General features: G+C 45.2%; 1 protein-coding gene across 1 annotated transcript; it reads left to right on the plus strand.

The window, feature by feature from the left end:
• The first annotated feature begins 890 nt into the window (after positions 1 to 890).
• Positions 891 to 23,580, plus strand: BATF (basic leucine zipper ATF-like transcription factor). Its single transcript, XM_045901265.3, has 4 exons — positions 891 to 1,172; positions 1,297 to 1,621; positions 3,864 to 3,968; positions 23,045 to 23,580. The coding sequence occupies exons 2-4, from the start codon at positions 1,559 to 1,561 to the stop codon at positions 23,252 to 23,254; spliced, it is 378 nt and encodes a 125-aa protein (XP_045757221.1). The 5' UTR covers positions 891 to 1,172; positions 1,297 to 1,558; the 3' UTR covers positions 23,255 to 23,580.
• The last annotated feature ends 684 nt before the right edge of the window (positions 23,581 to 24,264 follow it).

Here is a 24,264-nt window from a genome sequence, read left to right on the forward strand (position 1 = left end):
GCTGCTCAGATGCCCCCCTTTCAGTAAGGTCTTCCTGACCACTCTGTAGAAACAGCAACCCACTGACCCCCAGAATTCCGTAACCTCCTTTCCCTTTTTCTCCACAGCACTTGTCAACAGCTGATGTATTATAATATTAACTTTTGTTTGCTGTCTGCCTCCTGCACTCGAATGTATCTTCCAGGAGGGAAGGAATTTTGTTTTGCTCAGTATACCCGTAGGACAATATTGCCTTCGGACAGAAATCCCGCCAGTGGATCCAAAATCCTTTAGGGGCCATGCTTCCTATCAATCCTAAGACTATCAACGCAAGCGTTCGGCTTCGAGTCATCCCGGGAATAAAGCAAGGGCTTTTTAAAAAGCCACATTGCCCAGGTGAGTGTTGCATTGCTTACTGAGGACTCTACGAATGTGCTCACACAAGACTAAACGCTACAAGTAACACCTGTCTTCAGAGCGTGTTTTACTGTCTGCTAGGGTCATTCTAATCCGTGCTATCATTCGCTTCTGGAAACAGCCCTGAGAGGCTGGCAGCGCAGATTTTATCACTCTCCATTTACAGATGGAGCTAGAGGGGCATTGAGCTCAGCTGAGCTACCCAAGGCTGCAGGCATTCTGGTAAAGTCAGAATGCAAATCCCAGTTGGTGTGACTCCAAGTACAGTGCTCATTTCACTATTTCCTACTGTTCCTCCAACCTGGGCTTGGACCCGGTGACTTTCTTGAATCATTAAGATCCGAAGCCAATCTTGAGCTCCTGGAAGACCCTCAACACAGGAGGCTTCTCCTCCCTAAAGACCGCGTGCCGCCGCCGAGGGGCGTGGGTGCTGAACAGGCATCTGGAACATCCACTGCAGAGCCTGCCGGTGGCTTTCAGATCTCCCCGGGCCTCTCCTGCGCGGTAGTCAGGCGAGGACGGCCTGCCACAGGGCAGGATGGGCAGCCGCTTTCGGGTAAAAACCAGAAAGAAATCCCAGCCTCGCGGCTTTATCTTGGTTTAAGAATCGGGTCGGCTGACAATGGAAACTCTTTCCCTGCTGCCCTCTCCTTTCGGCCGTGTTGACAGGAGACGGACTTGCTAATTCGGTCTGGGGATTTTCCCTGCCTGGGCTGTTTTTCTCTTTCATCTTCATCAATGGAAGAGAGCTGCTCTGCCTTTCAAACAGTCGGAAGGTATCTGGGGTTTTGTGTCTTTTTTTTCTTCCTTTCATATCATTCTGTGGGTCTTTTCCCAGATATGTATTTTCTCTCAGATTAACTTCTAACTTGTTTAAGTTTCCGCCCATGTGACTTCCAGTGTGAGTTACCAGAAACCACAAGAGAGAGAGCGCGCGCGCACGAGCCCCGAAGCGAGCGACATGTCCCTGTGGGGAGCAGTGCGTCTGCACCCCCGAGTGAGGAGGACGCAGGGGTCAGAGGCGGCCGCGGGGCGGGCAGAGCAGGGACCCGCGCGGGGGGCCGAGCTGGTGGCCCGGCAGCGGTCGGGAAGGGAGGCCGGCTGGTGACCAGAGAGCCCCGGGGCGCCTGGGGCCGTGTGGGGAGCCCGGAAGACTGCAGCCATGCCGCACAGCTCGGACAGCAGCGACTCCAGCTTCAGCCGCTCTCCTCCCCCGGGCAAACAGGTAGAAGCCCCCCCCCCCCCCCCTGCAGCCCACCTTCTCTTTCCCTGCGGAGGGGGGCAGTCGGAGGGCGACGGTGGCCTGCCCAGGGAGCCGAGGAGCCAGCAGGCGGCTGGCGGCCCGGGCAGCCCGACCCCCTTGCGACGACCGGGTGTTCGCAGCCTGTCGCGGACGGAGACCCCCCTCCCGCAGCCGCGCCGCTCGCCGCCGCGCCCCCTGCCTCTGCCTCCGCCTCCCGCCGGGCCCCGGCCGCACCAAGCTTTTCTCGGAAGCCAGGAGGAGAACGTGCGGCCGAGAGCCCTGGTCTCTCGGGGGCGAGGGTCCACCTTTCTCCGGGGCGGTGGGGACGCGAGAGGCACGGCGTTCCGGAGGCTGCGGGCCTGCCCGGCCCGTGCGGGTGGTTTCGCGGGGGGCAGCCATCAGGGCAAGCGAGGGAAGCTGCAGGGAAAAGCAAAGAAGGAAAGAAAAGAGCTAGCTAGAGGAGGAAGCCAGGCAAGCCCAGGAGAATCTCTCGCATCTACTGGGGCACTGGCCAGCAGAGAGGGATGCAGGAAGCTGCCACCAAAGCCTCTTTCCCCTGTGGCTTCGGGGCTGGAGACACTCCCAGCTCAGCTCTGGGGAAACCAGAGCGACTGAGGTAGAGAGTGTGGGAGCGTTTGGAATCGAGATTGTGACTTCCAAGTCAGAAGTTTTCAGCTTGAGGCCTGCCCCCAAAACGGGACACCCTGCCTGCCCCCAAAGCTTCTGGAGCTTTCTCTTCACCGCATTCCTTGACATCCCTCTCCGGAGAAAGGCTTCTTCATTCTCACCAGATACATCAAGGGATTAACATTGCTTCTCCAACTTTGTGGTTTAAAAACCACATTCTTTCCTTAGCACAGATATCCAAGAGGGCTTGCAAGATGCTGCAGCCGAAATAAACGTATATAAACAGATAATACAGCATCTGTCATGAACGTCGAGCAGAAGGGCAGCAGGTTGGGAGGAGTCGTAGTGGAGACCTCTAGTGGGCAAACAGTCCAGTCCTCTGCTCCAGATGGCATCACGGTGGCTCACGCTGCCTGGAAGTCTGTACTCTTCTTAGGAAGGAAATTACTCATGGATTCCATGGTAACCTGGTTCCCCATGCCCCTTAGAGAAAAGCACTTCCTTCCCATCTAACCCCATGCCCTCCTACCGCAATGGCCTGGAAGCCTTGGGCACACTGGTGAGACTTAGGCTGGCTGAGCACAGAATCTTGCCCCAGGAACAGTGCCCCTGGATCCTGTGTGGGCGTGAGAGGGACCAGGGCAGGGCTTGACTCAGACTCCTATACTTACCCTCAGTATCTGGGGGGAGAGCTGGAGCTAACCTCTCTGCCCAAGTAGAGGACGTGTCCATCTGTGGAATATACTTAGAGGACGCCCAGAGGTCCTCTTGTCCTAAGCACCCATCCACTACCTGCCGCAGCCAGGTAATCTCTGCCATTAAAGCTGTTCTTGGCCTCTAGTTTGTATTAGGCATTGTGCTCAGGGCCACGGGGAATGTCAAGGTCACTGAGCATAATGAAGGGAATGCAGGAGAAGAAGAGCCAGATCTGGGACGGGGACCTCAGCCCAGGGATGTGGCAGAAGACACATGGGTACAAACCAGTGAGGGGCGGGAAGTGGCTTGGAAAGGCATCAGACTTAGCCTCAGAAAATGGAAGGCCCTGGCTTACTGTAGGCTCCTGGGCAAGCCTTTTGAGCCTCGGTCTCCTCACATATAAGATAGAAACAATAATATTAACTGCACAGAATTGAGGAGTTAAACAAGAGCACCTCTGAAAAAGCATTTGCATGGAAGTTGGCACATAGTAGGTGCTCAGCGAAGTTTGGGGGGGGGGGGAATAGCAAGAAAATTCTAGGCCAAAAAGTGAGAGAGTAAGGGTGGAGCAGCCCTGAAGAGAGGAGAGGTGATAAAACACACTTCATCGCCTTAACCATTTTTTTTTTTTTTTCAAATACAGCCCTATCAAGGCCCCAGGGTCTTTTTCCTCTTCCTGTAGCTTTGGCCAAAATAGCTATAGGGACCTAAGAGAGTGTAACAGTGTGGGGAAGAGTCCTCTTTTGGGCTCAGCCTTTTGGTAAGTGGGGGGTGAAGGGGCAAATGAAAAGACGTGAAGAAATGCAAGGATGGGCAGCCGGATACCAAACAGCAGGAGAACCTGCTTTCACTCAGAAGAGAGGAGCCTACTCACCTGATTCCCCTCACCTCTGCTTCCCAGGACCCATCCGATGATGTGAGAAAAGTTCAGAGAAGGGAGAAAAACCGCATTGCTGCCCAGAAGAGCCGACAGAGGCAGACACAGAAGGCTGACACCTTGCACTTGGTGAGCGTTCAGACCTTTCTTTATCCTCTTGAGCCTGAGGCTTTGCTCCTCACCACCCATGGATGCTTGGAGCGCAGCTTTGAGTCTGCCTGCATGGGGCTGTCGGGGGTGGGGGGTGGGTGGTAAGCAGAGGGGTCGGGCTACGGGGTGCAGTGCGGAGGAGAGGCTCTCCTCTGGGTGTATTGAGAAGATTTAGTAGCAAGGAATGAGCCAGGGAGCTGAAAAAGAAAGGAGCCCTTCTTCCTGAGCCCCTGAGAGGGCATGAGGTGTAAATGAGTTGATCGTACCAAGGAGGGAGGCTAGGTGGAAGCAGAACCACCTAATCAGAGATGGGGTAGCCAGAGAGAGCTCTATCCCTCTCGAGCCTGGAGAGCAGAAGGCAGGCTTGTCTTTGGGAAGAATTTAGAAGGTGTTAAGCACTTTGGGGGAGCCCAGGATCCCGGTGTTAGGATCGCCTATGGTCCCACCCCCTAGGAGGCCAGTTGGCAGCCACCCTGGTCCCTACATTTGGGACAAGGAGGTCCATAGGGTGCTGCATGTTACTCCTCTTTCCAAAACATCATTAAGGTTTTATTTTGAAATATCTTTCATGATACCCCAAGGGGTCTGTGAAAGATGCAGTTTCAAGTGCACTTATCTGGGGTGGTCCCTATTCTGGTTGAGTTGCCTCCAGTCTCAAACTTTCTAGAGAAGGCCTTGACCCCTGGCTTGAGTGGGAGCCTTGGGTAATGCTGAACTGCAAGTCCACTGGAGGACCAAGGCCCTGCTCAATGTTTCTGAATTCTGGCTGCATGCTTCACAGAGCGGTGCTTCCTCCTCGTCTTCCATACCTTACCACCTTAGCCCTCTTCATTCCGCGCCTTCATTTGGTCCTCGGTCAACCAACTCTTACTTCACTGGCTCCATCCTCTTCCATCTCCTCACCCCTTCCTCTAGCAACCCCGCCTTCCTGTCCTTCCTCCTGAACCATTCCTGAACCTCTCACAGCCTAGTCCTTCACTTCAATGGTAAAGGGCAATTGGTACCCAAAATAAGTATGTTTGTGTTTATTTGAAAGATTACCATGGCAATCAGCCAGTTAGAATAGTTGTTTTAATTTTATCAAGAAAGAGTAAGATGTAGTTTTAGGGGGAAAAAGAGATGCTTCTTTTAGCTTTGTAAGGAAGCAGAGAATGGTCTGCACCAACATCTCTGACTGGATGCTTGTGTTTTATTAGAACGTATTCAGCATATCTTCCATTGCATTCCAACATAGTTTTCAGTCCATAAATATTTGTTGAACTGAAAAAAGAATGAATGAACACCAAATTCTTTCTTCTTTTTGATAATTATGATCAGCTGCCTAAATGTGAAGTTGTCGGTGACGCTGCAACTTACATGTTCTCTGTGATGTCAATATGATTTAGGGTCTTAACACACTCCCTCCCGTTTACTATTTGAAGCTTGAAAATCTATGATCACTCACTCATCTCTATCAGAGTCTGATTCTCATTCAATATTCTTTAGAGCAAACAGACAAATAAATAAAAATTGGAAAGGATAAAACCTCCCTTTTTGTGTAAGTGGACAAATGTCCCGAGACTGTAAATCTATGAGATTTTTAAGTTTGTACTATTAAAAAAAATGGTAAAAATTAAGGGTAGCTCAGCAGCTCTACAGTCAGAAGTACAGGGTTTGATTCCTAGCTCCGCCACTTGCTATCTGTGTGACAGATCTTAGAGACATTCGACCTCCCTTAAAGTCTAGTTTCCCTATCTATAGATTGGGAAATGACAGTAACTACCTCATAGAGATAGTGCATATAAAAAGCTCCACACAGTGCCTGCCATATAATACTCAAAAAATTTAAGTATAGGGGTGCCTGGGTGGCTCAGTCGTTAAGCGTCTGCCTTCGGCTCAGGTCATGATCCCAGGGTCCTGGGATGGAGCCCAGCATCGGGCTCCCTGCTCAGCAGGAAGCCTGCTTCTCCCTCTGCCTGCCACTCCCCCTGCTTGTGTTCCCTCTCCCGTTGTCTCTCTGTCAAATAAATAAATAAAATCTTCAAAAAAAATTTAAGTATAATAAGAGTAATTTTAATAATAGTGGTTATTATAGAAGCAAGATAAATCACAACTGGGGCACCTGGGTGGCTCAGTCCATTAAGCATCAGACTCTCAATTTCAGCTCAAGTCAGCCCTCCCTCTGCTTGTGTGTGTGCACCCTCTCTCTTTCTCTCAAAATAAATAAATAAATCTTTTTTAAAAAATTACAACTAAAATTATATATATATATATCAAAATCTCAGGGCTGAGAGATTTTTTAAAGGCTGGAAAGTTCAGACACACTTTCGATGCTTGAGATTCCTCTACACACTCTCCCCGCAACCTCCACCAATGAAATGGTCCCCAGTGTATGCCTGCTCACTTCTAATGACAGAGAGCTCTTTTCCTCCTGATATGAGCAGAGGAATCATCCCTATCTTGAGCTATACCACTATTTCCCTGTAAATTCAACCCACTGGTCTTTGTTCAAGCCCAGGGGGACATATAAATGAGGGGAACATGTATGTTTCTTTGCTGTGGCCAGCTTTTCAATGGATTCAGCTGTCTCTCTCTCTCTGTAAGACGAGAGTTAGAACCAGAAGATTTGGCCCATCTTGATTATTCTAGTCATGACTAGATTGAGATGATCTCTGGGGCTTGGAGAGCATGGAGCCTCCAGTCATGCAGTCACCACGTCCACAGCCACACCTCCAGCCTCAGGCTCTAGAATGTTCCCATCTTCCCCACACCTGGACACAAACTCCTCCCCACTCTTTTCTTTCGAGCACCACAGCATTCATTTTCACTTTTTGTCCGGTGAGTAGGTCACACTGGTTGACACAGCTAGCCTGGGGGTTGCAGCCAATGCAACTCGTTTCTTGACTTCGGGTAAAAGCTTTTGGCAGCAACATACAAATCTGCCACCATCAAACAGAGGGTTTGGCTGTGGTCTGAAATGTTCGTTTCCTCTCAGACGTAATCAACCATCTTCTCCATCCATTATCCTCTTAATTATGTTTGTGATTCGTAGAAAATCTTCTGGTTTACCACTAGCATGCTTAGGGTTGAGTGCTTGGTTTACCCTTGACTCCATGCTTGGCCCTGCAGGTTGAGGTTCTGGAACCATTCTCTGGCCCTTGGAAATAGCCATAGGACCCATCCACCAATATTTTAAAGACCAACTACTGTATCAAATAAGGACCATGTTTGTATTACTGTGCTAGCTTCATATGCTAGGGTAATGTTGTTTTCTCGGTTTCAGCTTTGCCACTATTCTCTCTCTCAAAATAACAAAAGCATTACTTCATCTCTCCAGTGAGAGTGTGGGCTACTTACTATTTAACATTTTCAGTATCTCCTATAAATGGTTTACAACAAAACACTGTACACGGATTGCTTTTAAAAAGCAGAGTAGGGAAGGAGCCGCTTTCCACAACTGTCTAATCTTATGCCAACTTTATAACAGCCTTGGTATTGACTAGCCCTCACATAAACTGGATCAGGTGCTGCTCTTCATAATTGTGATAGCCACAGAGTCCACATTCTGTTTTAATTCTCTTTTGTTGGGCGTTTCACACAAGCCCCTACTGCACTTCTTTCCTTTCCTCCCACAGATAACTATAAAATCTTTCAGGCACACTAAATGCACTGATTAAAAAGGAGACAGGCATATAATTTTTTATTAAAATTTTATTTTTTTAAGTTTTTATTTAAATTCCAGTTAACATACTGGACCATTTTATCTCCAAAAGACATCAGCAGCTGATAAGTGGATCCAAGATAATCAGCTGAAAAACTATTAAAAATAATAAGGGAACCCTGTCAGCTATCGAAGTTAACACAAAAAGTAATAACTTTCCTATATGTAAACCATAACCAATTAGAAAATTTAATGGGAGGAAAGATTCCTTTTGTAATACCAACACTGGCAAGTGGAATACATTTAACAAAAAATATGCAGGGCTTAATTTTTAAAAACTTTAAAATTATTCTAAGTGCTTTCAAAAACACTCAAATAAGTGGAAAGATATACCTTATGTAAAAATAATAAAAATTTTCCATAATCTATAAATTTAACTTAATGTAACCCCAATAAAAACCCAATACAACTTTCAGGAAGTTAGGGGAGACTTAGATTAGTTATTCTAAGTTCTTAGTGAAGAACAACCATGTAACAATTTCCAGGAAAATTTTAGAGAAGGGTAACTAAGAAGATTAGCTGAACAAGATATATTAAAGTGAATTATAAGTATTGAAATCAAAACAATATGGAAAAGACAGAGCATTTGGCAGAACAGAATACAGAAAGAGACTCCAAAGCAAACTGAAATTTAAGACCCAAGTACACATGTCAGTTCCTAAGAACAAGACACAAGAACACATGCAAAATGATGATGATGGCATTTCAAACCAGTGAAGGAAAGCTAAATTATTCAATAAATGGAATTGGGACAACTGGCTAGCCATTTTGGGAGGAAGAAACTAAAGTCTTTATTTCTCATATAGCATGCACACAGATTAAATGTAAAAAACACTAAAGAAATTTGGGGGGGAAAATAAGCACTGAAAAATTATTTTGGAATGAAGACTTTCCCAGATAAAGTACAAAACCCTGAAACCATAAAGGAAAAAAACTGACATATATTACCTTTATACATAAAAAGTGAAAATTTCTATATATCTCAAAATACTATATGCAAAGTCAAAGGCAAATGACAGATTGGGGAAAATATCTGTGACACATATGACCAAAAAAGGGCATATTTACTTTATATATGAAAGCTCTTATGAATGAGAAAATGATTAACAACCCAAAAGAAAAACTAGCAGTGATTATGAATGGGCAATTTACAGAAAGAGAGAAATAAATAGTAAATAAATATGGAAAAGTTTCTAGACCTCACTTAGGGAAATGACAATTAAAGCAACAGTGAGCTTCCCTGCCAGACTGGCAAAGACAAAAAATGTTGCTAATATGTGATGTTGCCAAGACAATGGAGAAGCAGGCACCACCAAACACCACTAGTAGGACTATGTTGGTACAACTCCATTAGGAGGCAATTTAGCCATGTCCATCAAAATTATAAGTGCACATACCCTGTAACTTGGCAATTTTACATTTAGAAGTCTATTTACAAATATACCCACAGATCACACAATTATGTACAGGATATGAAGATAATCATTGCTTTCTTGTTTGTTATAGTAAAGACTGGAAACAAGCTAAATACCCATGGATAAGGAACTAATTAAATAAACTATAGTTTGTCCATTCAGTGGAATACTATGGAGTTGTTAAAATAAGTTACATCTGGATGTGTTAATATGAAAAGATTATCAAGCTTCTATACTCTTTTTTTTAAATTTTATTCTTATGTTGATCCCCATACATTACATCATTAGTTTTAGATGAAGTGTTCCATGATTCATTGTTTGTGCACAACACCCAGTGCTCCATGCAGAATGTGCCCTCCTCAATACCCACCACCAGGCTAACCCATCCTCCCACCCCCCTCCCCTCTAGAACCCTCAGTTTGTTTTTCAGAGTCCATCGTCTCTCATGGTTCATCTACCCCTCCGATTTCCCCCGCTTCATTCTTCCCCTCCCGCTACCTTCTTCTTCTTCTTCTTTTTTTTTTTCTTAACATATATTGCATTATTTGTTTCAGAGGTACAGATCTGAGATTCAACAGTCTTGCACAATTCACAGCGCTTACCAGAGCACACACCCTCCCCAGTGTCCATCACCCAGTCACCCCATCCCTCCCACCCCACCCCCCACTCCAACAACACTCAGTTTGTTTCCTGCGATTAAGAATTCCTCATATCAGTGAGATCATATGATACATGTCTTTCTCTGTTTGACTTATTTCACTCAACATAATACCCTCCAGTTCCATCCACGTTGTTGCAAATGGCAAGATCTCATTCCTTTTGATGGCTGCATAATATTCCATTGTATATATATACCACATCTTCTTTATCCAGTCATCTGTCGATGGACATCTTGGCTCTTTCCACAGTTTGGCTATTGTGGACATTGCTGCTATAAACATCGGGGTGCACGTAGCCCTTCGGATCCCTACTTTTGTATCTTTGGGGTAAATACCCAGTAGTGCAATTGCTGGATCATATGGTAGCTCTATTTTCAACTTTTTGAGGAACCTCCATACAGTTTTCCAGAGTGGTTGCACCAGCTTGCATTCCCACCTCAAGCTTCTATACTCTTAAGTGGAAAAGGTGTGACTATGGTACATAGATTGCTCCCATGTATGTTTTTAATAAAAAGAAAAACATATATGTGCATATGTGTATGAACTTAAAATTTTTCGGATAGCTTTCTCCCAAGGTTAATATTTATTTCTGAAAAGTAGGATGAAAGGTCTAAATCAGGAGATAGATACTTTGTATTTTTTTCCTTTTTTATATAGTTTGGATGTTTTTATCATGTGCTTTTATTTTTATAATGTAGATATTTACATTCCCAACATCAGTCATTACCTCATATGCATTAGGATGATTTCTAATTTTGATTTCAAACATTGAATAGTCTCCCTTTGTAACATTTTACCTCTAGATCATCCTACATAAATATCTCAGTTCTTTGGGAGAACCGTCACTTGAGGTTTGTTAAGGAGTGACCCTAAAGTCTACAGTACTAGATAAAGCCACTATAAGGGATGGCAAATCAGTGTCACTTGTGTGGCCATTCTGGTTGATTGCAGTGGCTCAAAGGATTTGGAGTCAGTGTCTAAAGTCAGTGGGAAAGAGAGTTGAGATCAACTGAGGAGCTTTGTTCATGAAAAGGATAAACGTAGGAGAGATGGTGGGGGGACAGTAATACTAGCCCGGAGCTATGCCTTTGACAAGTCAGATCTGGCCTCAAGAATGGAACTGGAAGCAAGGAGGAGTAACAGGGCCAAATCTGAAAGCTGGAACTTGGGTACTCCCTTAGCTGGGGGTGGGAAAGGTGCTTTCCTGGGGCTGGCTCCTGAAGGAGTCTCATACTAGTCTAAAAGTAGAGAAACATTTACAGGTTCCAGGATATATTTTAATGCCATATATAACATGTCACGAGTATAAATTATGCATGAAATGAAGCTTAAAGCTGTTGCTGTGAGAAATACGGTATTTACAATCAGAGGAAAATTGAGTAACAGAGGAAAAGCAGCTCAACAAAGATGTCAATCCCCTGGGCCTCCTTAGAATGACACTATTGTTCTTGGTCTTCTGGGGAAGGCTGGAAGAGAAAGCTGTTTGTGGTCCTTTTTCACTCCTGGAGTTCTTTTCTTTCTCTCTGGGAGACCATACCATAAGTATACTGGCGTAGAGAAGGCCCAGGTCAAAAACAAAAAACACAGAAGGAATGTTCTGGCCAGTTCCACCCTTAAAAAATTCAGTGAAAATCAGTGAACCATCTGTGGAAAAGAGGCATTTGTCTTGGGCCTCTGTTGCTATGAATTTCTTTTTATTAAAAACATACTAATTTAATACATGACTGTGTACCCGGTGCTGTGCATTAAGTGCTCATTTAATCTGCACCAAAACCTTGTTTTATAATTTTTGTATTAGGTTAAGTAACTTGTCCAAGTTCCACTCTACTGTACTGCCTCTTCCTTTGGACTCTCATGAAGATGTATTCATCTTCCCTGATACCTTCCTTGAGTCTCTTCCTGACTTTGCTTTTTTGTTCTTTAAGCAACATCCTCCAAAATTCACACTTGTTCCTTCTCCGTCATTAGGCCTAGTCAAGAAATTAAAGCCTCTACGCAATATATCAATATATCCATTGAAACCCCTTTTAAAGAAAGCCGTGTAGCAGTAAATATTAACATCTCATATGAGAACACTCTTTGGCACAGCAATTCCACTTATAAGAGTTTGAAGAAAAAAATGATGCACAAAGATGCTCAATTCCTCATGAACAGTAAACACTTTATCAATACTATAAAATTGGACAGATGCCCAACAATAGGTGATTAAGCATATTATGATACATTCAGACACTAGAATTTTATGCTGCCACTAAAAATGACTATGTAGATCTGTATCACTGAAAGATGTCAATGACATAGCCCTGAGGGAAAAACAGCAAGCTACAAAGAGTATGCAGAAGATAATCCTGTTAATGTAAAATTTGTGGGTTTGGGGCATGTTTGCATGCATAAAGAAATATCTGAAAAGATATTCTCCAAAATGCTAATAGTGGTTCTTTCTGAGTGATTGAGTTCTGAGTAGCTTACATTACTCTAGTATTTTTCTATATATTTTTTTATTGTGATGATTAAAAATCAGAACAACAAAATAGTAGACTATTTTCATTTGGGAAAGAAAAACATGTCAAGGCAATCCACCACCCCTACATGCTTGTACCACTGATGATGAGTCAGTGTGGTTTAAGTTTGGGAGGCATATTTGAAAGGAGGCCAGCTCCACACCAGTCCTGACGTTTATAAGGAATTTCTGTTCAAATGAGATTACAGGTCCCGGGTCACAAATTGATGGTGCCCATTCAAGCAGGAGCCTTCACAAAGCTGCCATCAGCAGCATCCAAAGGTCTTTCTCCTGAAAAGAATGGGAGTCTCACCAAAAAGTCCTTTTCCAAGCTGCTTGGGGATTTTCGTAGTTTCCTCTATGGGATTCAGTCTGACACCTTGCTTCCTAGGGGGCATAGATTGGTTCCAGAGGACAAAGTCCCCTTCAGATTGTGGGATATTTGTAGAGAGTCTCATTATGGGTGCACATGGTAGCTTAGGGGAGCGGGGCTAACAATAATTATGGTCATATTCCCTTGTTTATAAGATCACAGAATTAAAAGAAAACTCAGGGATGCTGTAGACTAACCTGCCATGTAACCAATGGTGACACCAAGGTCTTTCTCAGGACACCTAAGAACCCAAACCTCTTGCCTGCCCACCATTTGCTTTTGTTTCGTACCACTTTGTTGAACAGGACTTTGCTATGCAGATGGTGTTGCTCTTACATGTCTTTTGCAAAGGGTAAGCCAAGAAGTAAGCCTTTAACCAGAAGGTCTGAATGACCTAGACAATCTTTAGTAATATAACCCAAGCGTATACAGCAAGAGATGAGAAAGAGAGTCCAAGGTTGAGAGGGGCTAAAGTTGAAATGTTCCTTTATTTTAAAAAGGTCTTAAGTTGTAATCCAAAATTAAAGGGATAATAATACATCGGGGAAAATATTTGCATCGAATTAAATAAATGCAGATTTCATATTTATACCATAGAAAGAACATCCTTTTAAGAAAAACATCAAGACTCCAATAGGTAAGTGGGCAAAAGCTATGAACAGAAAGCCTATGTAACGTTTTTCCTACCAAGATGAAAATAACCCCATTTTCTATTCTGATTGTGAAAATGATACACACGAAGAGTTTCTCAGCCTCGGCGCTATTGATATTTTGAGTCGGATCATTCTTTGTTGGGGGAGGGGGCTTGTCCTGTGCACTGAAAAATGTAAAATTTACTTCCTAGATGCTAGGAGCAGCAGCTCATCCCACAGTTGTGATGATGAAAAATATTTCCAGACCTTGTCAGATGTTCCCTGGGGGGCCAAATTGTCCCTGGTTGAGAATGCTGTACTAGGGAACAGACACAGAGAAAATTCTCCCTCCTTGGTAATCAATAACTTGTAATATTACGATGAAATTAAGAAGCCTGGGGCGCCTGGGTGGCTCAGCCAGTTAATCGTCTGTCTTCAGCTCAGGTCATGGTCCCGGGGTCCTGGGATCGAGCCCCGCATCGGGCTCCCTGCTCGGCGGGGAGTCTGCTTCTCCCTCTCCCTCTCCCTCTCCCTCTGCCTGCCACTCACCCTGCTTGTGCTCTCTCTCTCAAATAAAATAAAATTAAATAAAATCCTAAAAAAAAGAAATTAAGAAACCCTCAAAAGTCTAATTGGCAAAATAAATTATTTAAAATTATAGTGCCTAAATGTCAGTGGGGTTGTAGTAAACTTGACTTACGTGTTCACTGCTGGTGACACTGTGGATCTCAGCTAACCCTTTTACAGCAGTACAGCCATGAGCTGGAAGACCAGTTGTGCCCTTTGCCCCACTAATCTCACTCCTACAGATTTATCCTAGGAAATAATTGAACAAAACCCAGTATGGACCAAGATGTTCATTGCAGCATTGCTTATAATGACAACATTTTGATAGCAACCAAAATGTCCAACGTTAAAAAACCATTGGGGTAAATTGTGGATCTTCCATTTGATGACACAGCCATTAAAAATGATAATTATGGTGATTCTGTAGATGTGACAAATTTATGACAAAACAAAATACAAACTGTATTTACAGTGATTGAAATTTTATAAACATAAGTATGTGTTTCTTAAAAAGGAAAAGACGGCAACAGGTGCAAATGAAAACAGTTGTGTTAAAAGTACTAGGATCGTGGGTGGGTATGATTTTTTTTAAAAAATATCTTAAATGTAGTTATACTGTATATTTTTTATTTAAAAACAAGAAAATGGTCAGCTAGAGATCTGAATGAACTCAGGAGGACACTGAAGACAAGGGCAGAGATCATACTGAGCTAGAATTTAGGGGTCAGGTTCTAGTAAATCTTACCATTTATCCTCCGAACAGGAACACGTTTGGAAGTGAAAAGAGCGCTAGTAAGAATGACACCAGGACAATAGGTATGGACTGGGGCTGTCCCCGTACACATTTCATCACCCTCGGTTTAGGGAAACCAAGGAGGGTGACTTGGAGCCCTTATAAAGCAGGATATTTATTCAAAAGTAGAATAAAGTTCAGAGCCAAGCAGAGTGGACTGGATTCCTAGGGCCAAAATGCAATTTCCTACAACTGAGGATCCTCTAACCAAAATGTTTTCTGGGTACTCGGCTGGTACACGTACCCAGAAAACATTTTGGTTAGAGGTGGGGCAGTCCAGAAAATTCTAAAAACAAAGGCCATTTCCCCAGTACTAGATCCAATGTTAGTAGAGATGATTCATCCACTCAACAAGTATATATTAGCCTCCTATGTGCCAGGTATGGTTTATGCCAGGCACTGAGAATACAGGAGGGACAAGACAGTCCCTGAATTCATGGATCTTACATTCAACTGGAAGTCACACTGGAAAACAGGCAAATAAATGAACAGGCTAATCACACCAAGTGAAGAGTACTTCAAATAAAATCAAATAGTGCAATGTTGAATATGGATAAGGGACGGTGTGGGGATGGTGATCAAGGGAGGTCTGTTTGAGACCCTGACATTTGAGGTCAAATAGTGGTGAGAGAAGGAGACTGGGAAGATCTGGGGAAAGGGTGCGCTCAGCAGAGCCTTGAGGCCAAACTATGTGTGGCCAGTCAAGGGTCGGAAAGATGCCTTGTGGGACGGGGCCTCTGAGAGCATGAGGAGGAGCTCAGGAACAGGGGTGATGGAGCCGCAGGGAGCAGGAACCAGATGGGAGTGGGGTGGGGTTGGGGGCCAACAAAACTAATTCAGCTCTGCTGGGGAATATGTCTGAACCTAAACTCTGATCTACAAAATGGGAAGCAATAGCACCTCACTGGGCTGTTCGGGAGTTAAATGACAGAGCAAATATAAAACCAAAGCAATATTGCATATTTTGTTTTGTTTTGCATTGAGGGGAAGGTTGTATTTATTCATTCATTTCAATGCAAAGCGCTTGGCATTTTCCTTTAAATCAATCAGATGTAGGTATCAGATGTATTATATATGAAAACATATGCCCTTTTTTCTGGTTGTTTGTAAAAACTTCACGAACACTAACTGTTTCATTGGCCTGGCTTTTCACCACCGCTGGGCAAGTCTCCTTCATTTGGTATAGATGGGGAAAGTCCAGATCCAGCTCAGGAAACTATATGCAGAGTTCTTAAAGTGCTGTTAATTCTGCTACTCCCACCCATAGCTTCAGTTTGGGGAACAGAAGTATTGCTAAGTAGGGATCTGACCTGGGCCTTTTTAAAACAGGGAATCTCTTACACTCATTTGTAACTATATCAAGTAGAAGCTATAAAAGCTATTAAAGGCTTGGTTAAACACTCCGTTGGAAGGTTCATGGACATCACAAATTTACTTAGAGGACTCTTCATATGCAGGGTTTGGTAAATTATTATAGAGTCCTAGTTGGCAGTCAAGCAACTTGATCTTATTGGACACTTACTATGCGCCGGGCACTGCCCTAGTCAATGATGATGAAACAGTGAAGACAGTGATAGACCCTCACAGAGCTCAACAATCTAAAGGGTAACTAGTTTGATAAAGTTATCATTCGTGAGATTCTAGTAGATACCCTACCTCCTGCTTTTCCATCATAAAAATGAATTGTTCTGGGCTACTTAAAATTGTTTTCACCAAATATAATAGCAGTGTGATAGTGAGGCACTTTCCCTTAAACAGGCATTTACTTCAGAAGATTATTTTGACTTAAAAGCATTCTCCCACTTCTCTAAAGTTATTTGTATTCTATTTATTTTATTTATCCTATATATTATAAAATAAATATTTAATAAAACAAAAAATATAAATATACAAATTTAATAATATTGAACATTGCCTATATTTATATCCTTATACATATTAATTTTTTTATTTAAATTCAATTTAGTTAACATATACTGTATTATTAGTTTTGGGGTAGAATTTACTGATTCATCAGTTGCAGAAAACACCCAGTGCTCATTATGTCAAATGCCCTCCTTAATGCCCATCACCCAGTTACTCCATCCCCCCACCCACCTCTCCTCCAGCAACCCTCAGTTTGTTACCTATAGTTAAGAGTCTCTTATGGTTTGTCCTCTTCTCTGTTTTCATCTTATTTTATTTTTCTTTCCTTTCCTCTATGGTAATCTGTTTTGTTTCTTAAATTCCACATATGAGTGAAATCATATGGTATTTGTCTTTCTCTGACTGACTTATTTCACTTAGTATAATACCCTCTAGTTTCATCTACATCATTGCAAATGGCAAGATTTCATTCTTTTTGATGGCTGAGTAATATTCCATTGTATATATATACACCACATCTTCTTTATCCATTCATCTGTCAAAGGACATATATATTTTTAAGAGGAATCAGCTATGAACATGATTCATTAAGCTCACCTGGGAAAGTCTTGATGCCTGAGACCCACTCCAGGACAATCAAATTGGAACCTCTCACAGGAGTGAAGTTCAGGAATTAAGATTATTTGAAGCTCTTCAGGTGACTTCAGTGTGCAGCCATGTGCATGTCGTAGAATATGTAGAATGAGTTTGGGACATCTATGAGGGTTGAGGGTATATGTACCCAGACTGTCCCCAGAGGCCTGGCAGGCTTAAAAAACAACAACAACAACAACTTGATTCAAACCTTTGTGTTCATAGCAATTACTAGTCGTTTGTTTTTTGGAATTGGGCTTGCTAGTGATAACCTTTCTAACTTGAGATATCAGTCAGGATTGCATTCAGGTACAAGTAATAGAAGGACTATCAAACAGCCATCAGTAAGTCACAGTTTGTCTTTCTCGTATCACAAGGAATTCAGAAGTGGACAGACCAGGGCTACTGCAAGAATGTCATCAAAGAACCAGGCTACTTCTCTGTGTGTGCAGGTATCCTCAGTATGTGGCTTTCATCCTCAAGGCTGCAAGATAGGTGCTGGACCTCCAGCCATCAATCTGTGTTGAGGGAGGATGGCTTTTGTCCTGGTGAGGCTTTGCCTTTTGAATTGGAAAGGGAAGCTCCACCCCCAGGTACTTCAACTTATATCTTATTGGGCAGAAACTGTCACATGGTCTTGCCTAGCTTCAAGAGAAGCTGAGCATTTGATTAAATTCTTTTTCTAGCTCTCTAGAGGGAAGCAAGGAGGAGGAGGTTAGGATAGGGAGAAAGTAAAGATTTCTCCAAAATCAGACTTTTTCATTATTCAGTGCAAAGACCTGTGGTTTAATGATTCCTCTTCTCTCCTCATTGGGTAAGGAGCAGGAGTTGGGGCCAATTTCCCCAGGATTGGTGGAAGGGATAGGCATAGATCCTACCAGGGCTTGGGAAATGTCCTATGTCAGTTCACAGACCCCTCCAGCAATGGTGAGCTCCACCCTGTGTCTGCATTTTGTGGATTGGTAACTGCTGGAGATTGAACATAGCTAGTGTGAGAGATAAGCTTCACTCACTACTCTCATGTTTAAGTGTAGGTGAGAGCTAAAAGGTCACCCAATCAGTAAATGACTACGTGTTCTGTCGAGAAGGAACACACAGGGACTATTTTCACTCTTCTGGAAACCATGATTAGAACATTCAAGGAGAAGGTCAAGGCACTAAACCAGAGCTGGCAAGAAGGAGGACCAAAGCCGTGCTCAGAATGCCCGGAGAGTCCCTGCTAGAGCCTTGGGCCAGAACCTGTCCTTGGCCTTGGTCCTAACTGGCTTCCCTGTGGGTAAGGGAACTGTCTGGGGATTCCCCATCATTCAAGAGCTCTTTGAGTGACCCCCTTTCAGCCCCTCCAGTAGGGAATTTCCCATAATGTTCCCACACCCCCATGAAGCCTCTTCCTTAACCACCCCCAAGCTGCGTGTTGTTCATGATAGAGTTGACATCAAGTAACTTCAGAGGTGAGGGTGAATTGTGAACATTACCATCTGGATTTGCAAGAGGTGGGAAAAGAGGGAAGATGAAATTGGAAAGCCAACATGGCTGAGGCCTCCCAGGAGATAATTACCAAATATCATAAGATTTAAACAAATGTCAAAGACAAGAGAATATGGTGGGGGGGCACCTGGGTGGCTCAGTTGGTTAAGCGACTGCCTTCAGCTCAGGTCATGATCCTGGAGTCCCGGGATCGAGTCCCGCATCGGGCTCCCTGCTCAGCAGGGAGTCTGCTTCTCCCTCTGACCCTCCTCCCTCTCATGCTCTCTGTCTCTCATTCTCTCTCTCGCAAATAAATAAATAAAATCTTTAAAAAAAAAAAAAAAAGAGAATATGGTGGGCACAGACTCTGAAGCCAGACTGCCTCATTCAAGTTGTGGTGCCACCTACAAGATGTGTGACCTTGAACAGGTTTCTTAACTTCCCTGTATTTTTAGGCTGTCCTCGTCTGTAAAATGTGGATAATCATATTATCTACCACATGGGGTTGTTGCAAAGATTAAATATAAAAATAACTGTAAAATACTTAAAAGAGTGATTGGCATATGGTAGCATTTAATAAGTTAGTTATTAAGTCAAGCTAGACTATTCTTTTAAAAATTTAGTTCCTACTAATTTTTTTTATATAAATTGAGTCTACATCCCTCTGCCCCCAACAACCTTCCCTCTGACACTCACACACACCCCTTCCTAACAAGTGCGGGTTAAAGGCTAATACACTCAAGTATTTAGTTTGGAATCTGAAATATTCGAGAGTTGAAGAGGGCTTGGAGATTTTCTAAGCTAATGGTTCCTTCTAATGTTTTTCAATGTTCACTGCACATTAGGATCCCCTGGGAGCCTTTACCAACCCAGTGCCAGGCTGCACCCCAGACTGCTTAAATCAGAATCAGGCACCAGTATTGGTAAAGCTCCCCAGGGAATCCCACTAATTCCAATGTGTGGCCAAGGTTGAGAATCATTGTTGTGGTCCAGGCTTCCTGTTCTAACAGGAACTGGGGCTCAGAGAGGGGAAAGCGAGTCACAGAGGCTCACCTAGCCAGGACCCCGGTCCCCAGTTACTGCTGATGGAGCCCACCATTGCCATGTGTTTCTGGACCTCACTCTGCATGTGGAGGAAGGCCTGGCCTTGAGTGAACCCTCTAAAAGAGTAGCTGGACAGAAGATGTCCTCCCAACTCTGGGAAGGAGGCAGATGATCAGCTCTGTGATTGGAAGAGTGTGACCAACTCAGGGTTCCAGTGTGGTGTTTAAAGATCACCAAAATTGAGACCCAGCGTTTTCTTGGGATACTTATAGGGCAGCCGAGGACTTCTTAGTGATCTCTGAAGATGTTTGGTCACTTAAGTCATCCGTCTCTTGGGGGAAGCATTGGGTGTGCCAGAAGAAGAATGAGGCTGAAGATGGGGAAGCCTCGAACCAAACCCTGCTCTGCACCTATGTGGTTATGAAGCTTTGGGTCAATCACTAAAGTGTCTGGACCTCTGAGAAAATCAATGTCTTGAGGCAAATTCCAAAGCCCTCTCTCCCAGCACCTGCTGCCACCAGCCTATGATCATTTTGAGGGGTATTTGGGGTGGGTTTGTCCCAGGGTCTCAGTTGGCCTCATCTGAAAAGTGGGGATAATGATGAGGGCTGGCCTCCCATGTCCATCTCGGGGGTTACCGTGAGGAGACTGAAGGACCAAAAAGAATTCTAAAAAGTGGAAAACAGGTCACACAGACGCCCAAATGCTGGCTTACAACTCCCTGACTGTAGCAGAGGACGTGCGTGTGAAAGGCCAAAATTCCCTTCCCAAACATTCCTCTCCCCTCCCCGCTCACTGAGCCCTAGGTTTCCAGCTGCCCCTGGGAAGTGAAGGGAAGTCAGGGGGTGTGGTCATTATATCTCGGAGTAAGCAGCTGCCCCCCGTGGCCGCCTTGGCCAGTTGTCCCTGTGTGAGTCCTTTCTAGGGCATGACTGCCCCAGGGAGGGTCAGAGTGGACTGAGCAGTGGCAGGTGGGGACATGTTGGGAGGAGGCCCCAGATCAGCCACTTCCTCCTGCAAAGGAAGTCAAACTCTTCCTCTTGCCAGTGTCTGGCTGGTTGCATGGTCCCTGGGTTACCAGGGCTGGTCTCTCTGGCGCCCTAGCAGGAAGCCGTCTTGCTTCCCAAGGTAAAGACGAGTTTCTTGTCACAGGTGGTGGTTTTCTGTTTAGAGGCAGCAGTGGTTGTGAACCCCCTCCCAGAGCTCTGGGATCTGTAAGCGGGGAGGGGGGGGTGCGGGCGGGCAGGCGGGGAGAGAAAGCTAGAGAGAGCTCAGCAGAGCTTGCTTGGGGAGGAAGAACCTGCTGTCACTTCCCGAAAGCTGGGCCTGCCTCTAGGTGGAGAGAAGGTCAGAGCGGTTGGTCCCTGTGGCCCGCCTACCCCACCCCTCCCTTCTGCCTCGGGGTTTGCCCAGGCTCTTCAGAGCACAGAATTTACAGTAAACGTTGTCACCAGTGGAAACTCTCAGAGGGGGCGAGGAAAAGGGCTAGAGGAAGGGGCCAGGACTCCTGGCCCCCAGTTCCCGTCTTAAAACCACCCCCCCCACACACCCAGTCTCATGGGTTGCTTTCTCTTACCTTTCGGTAAAGAGGGGATGCCCTGCCTCTGGGATGTGCCTGGAAACAACCAAACGGTAAGATAAGGGAGCCAGCCATACCTTGCAGAAGAAGAAGCCAGTGCCTCTGACTCCACCATCGTGGGTCCCACCCACCCCCACCCCCACCCCATTTTAGAAATGGGGGTTTCTTTTGTACTGACCTAGGCACATTTTCTAGCTCAAAGCCACATACAGGAAATGCCAGGCTGGGGCTGAGCGTGCTTGCATCTGTCCTTCACAAGGGGATGGAAGCTGGCCTGATGGGTAAGGCCGCAGTCTATGCTCCTCTACCCCTTAAAAAAGAACCCTGGGGTTCACAGATTAGGGCAGTTGTCAGCGTACCTAGCTAGCTCTCTCGTTGGACCACAGCTCATGCTCCCGCTGGGTTATGTAAGGCACCTCTTAAATGGCAAGTTATCTTACGTCTGCTCACTGCCCACCATGGTTTTGAGTCATCTGCTAGTCCAGCAAATGGTGTCCTCAGCCAATCAACAGACATTTGAGATCATACAATGTGCCAGGCACTTAACAAATAGGCACTTAGTACGTGCTTGATTAATTAAAAACCAATGTAATATTGTGTTTAACTTGTGTTTTCAAACTTGCCTGATCATTAGAATGACCTGGGGCACTTGTTAAATATTCAGGGAATTCCCAGATTTCACCCCAAATCCCAAACCCACTGAGTTCAAATCTCTAGATTTCAAGAACAGCCTGAAACTCTAATAAGCCCTCCAACTAATTCTAATGCTATGGCAAGTTTGGGAAATGCTGACCTAAGTCAAACAAAACTAGAAAAATTAAGGCCTGGATGCCAACTCAGGTTGCTTTTTGAACTGAAGTGTAATTTATTTGCCTCTCCAATGCCATTTTCCCTTCCTCTGTGGCACCAGTGATTAGATTAGTCGATCTATTTGATTGACTCAAGGACCGTGAACCTTCAAATCACATTGGAAATGCAATTCCCCTAGGTAGCATTGTTTTCCAGTAAACGCTAATTACCAGAGTGGAATTGGTGATTAATTAATGATGCGATCAGTAATCAGCAGCCTTTGACCCAGAGTTTGCCAGATTAGCATGTATTTAATGGTGCTCCTAAGCAACAGGGGAAGGTGTTTCTGGTAAAAAGCACACATGCATGGGTGGAACACACCCAGAGTGCTGTAAACCAGGCTCTCGAGTGAGCAGAATGGCGTGGGATCGAACCTTGTGGTGGATTTTGACCACTTGATATTTATAAAGACCCTAGTGTTCTAGAATCTGGTTAAGTAGACAGTTAACCATGGACTCCATATGACTAAACGCAGACACTGGGAACATTTGGAGAACTCATGGTATAAGATCAAGTGGAAAAGCAGGAAATTAGTATAAACAGTTCTCTCAGACTCTTTTCCATTTTTTCAGGCTCTCACCTGTCAGCCTGTTTCCCTTAACATACACTTGCCGCTCTCCACCCACATACACATTCCCAGAGACCCACGTACACACGCACACAAAGGAGCACGCGCATTCCCACGTGCACCTCTATCAGGTGGGATCATACAAAACTGCCATCCTTATAGGTCAAACAGACAAATACCAGCAATTTTATGGCTTCAACCTTGTATCTCTGCACACACATATGTGTATTATAAATGCACCCACACTCACATATGACACACAAATACATGTACACACATGTGCAGAAAAATTCACTGATGCCCCTCCCCACGGCTGTGCTGGTGAGAACCGAATCTGTCTCCTCCTGCCCCCCCCCCCATCCCATTCCGTCCTTGACACTTATCTCTGATTCTGGCCTTTCCCCTTACAGGAGAGTGAAGACCTAGAGAAACAGAACGCGGCTCTGCGCAAGGAGATCAAGCAGCTCACAGAAGAGTTGAAGTATTTCACATCAGTGCTGAGCAGCCATGAGCCCCTGTGTTCGGTGCTGGCCGCCAGCACGCCCTCGCCCCCCGACATGGTGTACAGCACCCACGCCTTCCACCAGCCTCACGTGAGCTCGCCTCGCTTCCAGCCCTGACTTTCCAGAGGTGGGGTGGCGGGGGACGGAGCCCCCTGCCCCCAGCTGCCCTGGCAGGCCTCAGGAGGGGCACACAGACTGTGGCCAGGCTGCCCTTGCCCCTCAGGGCCCCCTCTCCATCCGGAGACCCGGAGGCAGAGGCCTGGACAAGGATGGAGCACAAGACTGGAGCCGCTGGGAGTGTGTGAGGCCACCCAGCGGCGTGGCCCCCTGTCACCCATGTGGATGGGTGGCCCAATCCAGAGTTCAGCCAAGCATGATGCCCAAGTCCCATGGTATAGAGGGAGGAGGGCAGGGTGGGGTTATTTTTCTAAATAAATTTCTTAAAAAAAAATGGCTTGGCAAACGGTTTTCCTCTTTTACACAGTTCCTTGAAATCCTAAGTTCTGTAGGGTCAGCACCTTCTTTTGTCCTTGGTCTCAAGAGTCCTTCAAGCTCTGAAGACTGCTAATATCTCTTCTTTTCCATGGTTTGTTAACCTACTTGGGAAGCCGGGTCTTTTCAAAGTGTCTTCAATCCTCCCTGTAGGCATCTTCTTGGTTTCCTCCCCCAGTCACCTCATCATGACATCCCAGTTTCTATTCCGCACCACCTCATCCCTCCTGGATTGTCAGCAGGCCATGCTCCAGACACGGGGCAGGACCAGCGTGAGGTGCCGTTCAGAGGGGGGGTCGTTCGGGTTAATACTACCACCCATACCACTACTCTCACTCAGCCCCGCCCGAACAGCCCGCCCTGGATCCTGCTGCGTGCCAGGCCCCGTGCACGGTGTCCCAGTAAGCCTACGGCAACACAAGGGAGGCACTCACGCCCTCACGGGGCAGCCTGTGGCTTGGGTCCACGGGGACTTTCCTGCTAATGGGCCTCCATGTCCCGTTAAAGACCATACCTGCCTTGGGAAGCTGTGACAACGCACACAGGACTTTGCCTGTCTCCACTGGGCTCCACAGGCTGCCATTTTGAGCAGTTGGAGGGCGGAAGTGCCTCGTCAACACAGGCTGGTCTTCTGG

This window comes from Mirounga angustirostris, unplaced genomic scaffold (genome assembly GCF_029215605.1).
Source record: "Mirounga angustirostris isolate CCGP_5_RB_7025 unplaced genomic scaffold, mMirAng1.0.hap1 SCAF_9, whole genome shotgun sequence".
NCBI classification, from domain to species: domain Eukaryota; kingdom Metazoa; phylum Chordata; class Mammalia; order Carnivora; family Phocidae; genus Mirounga; species Mirounga angustirostris.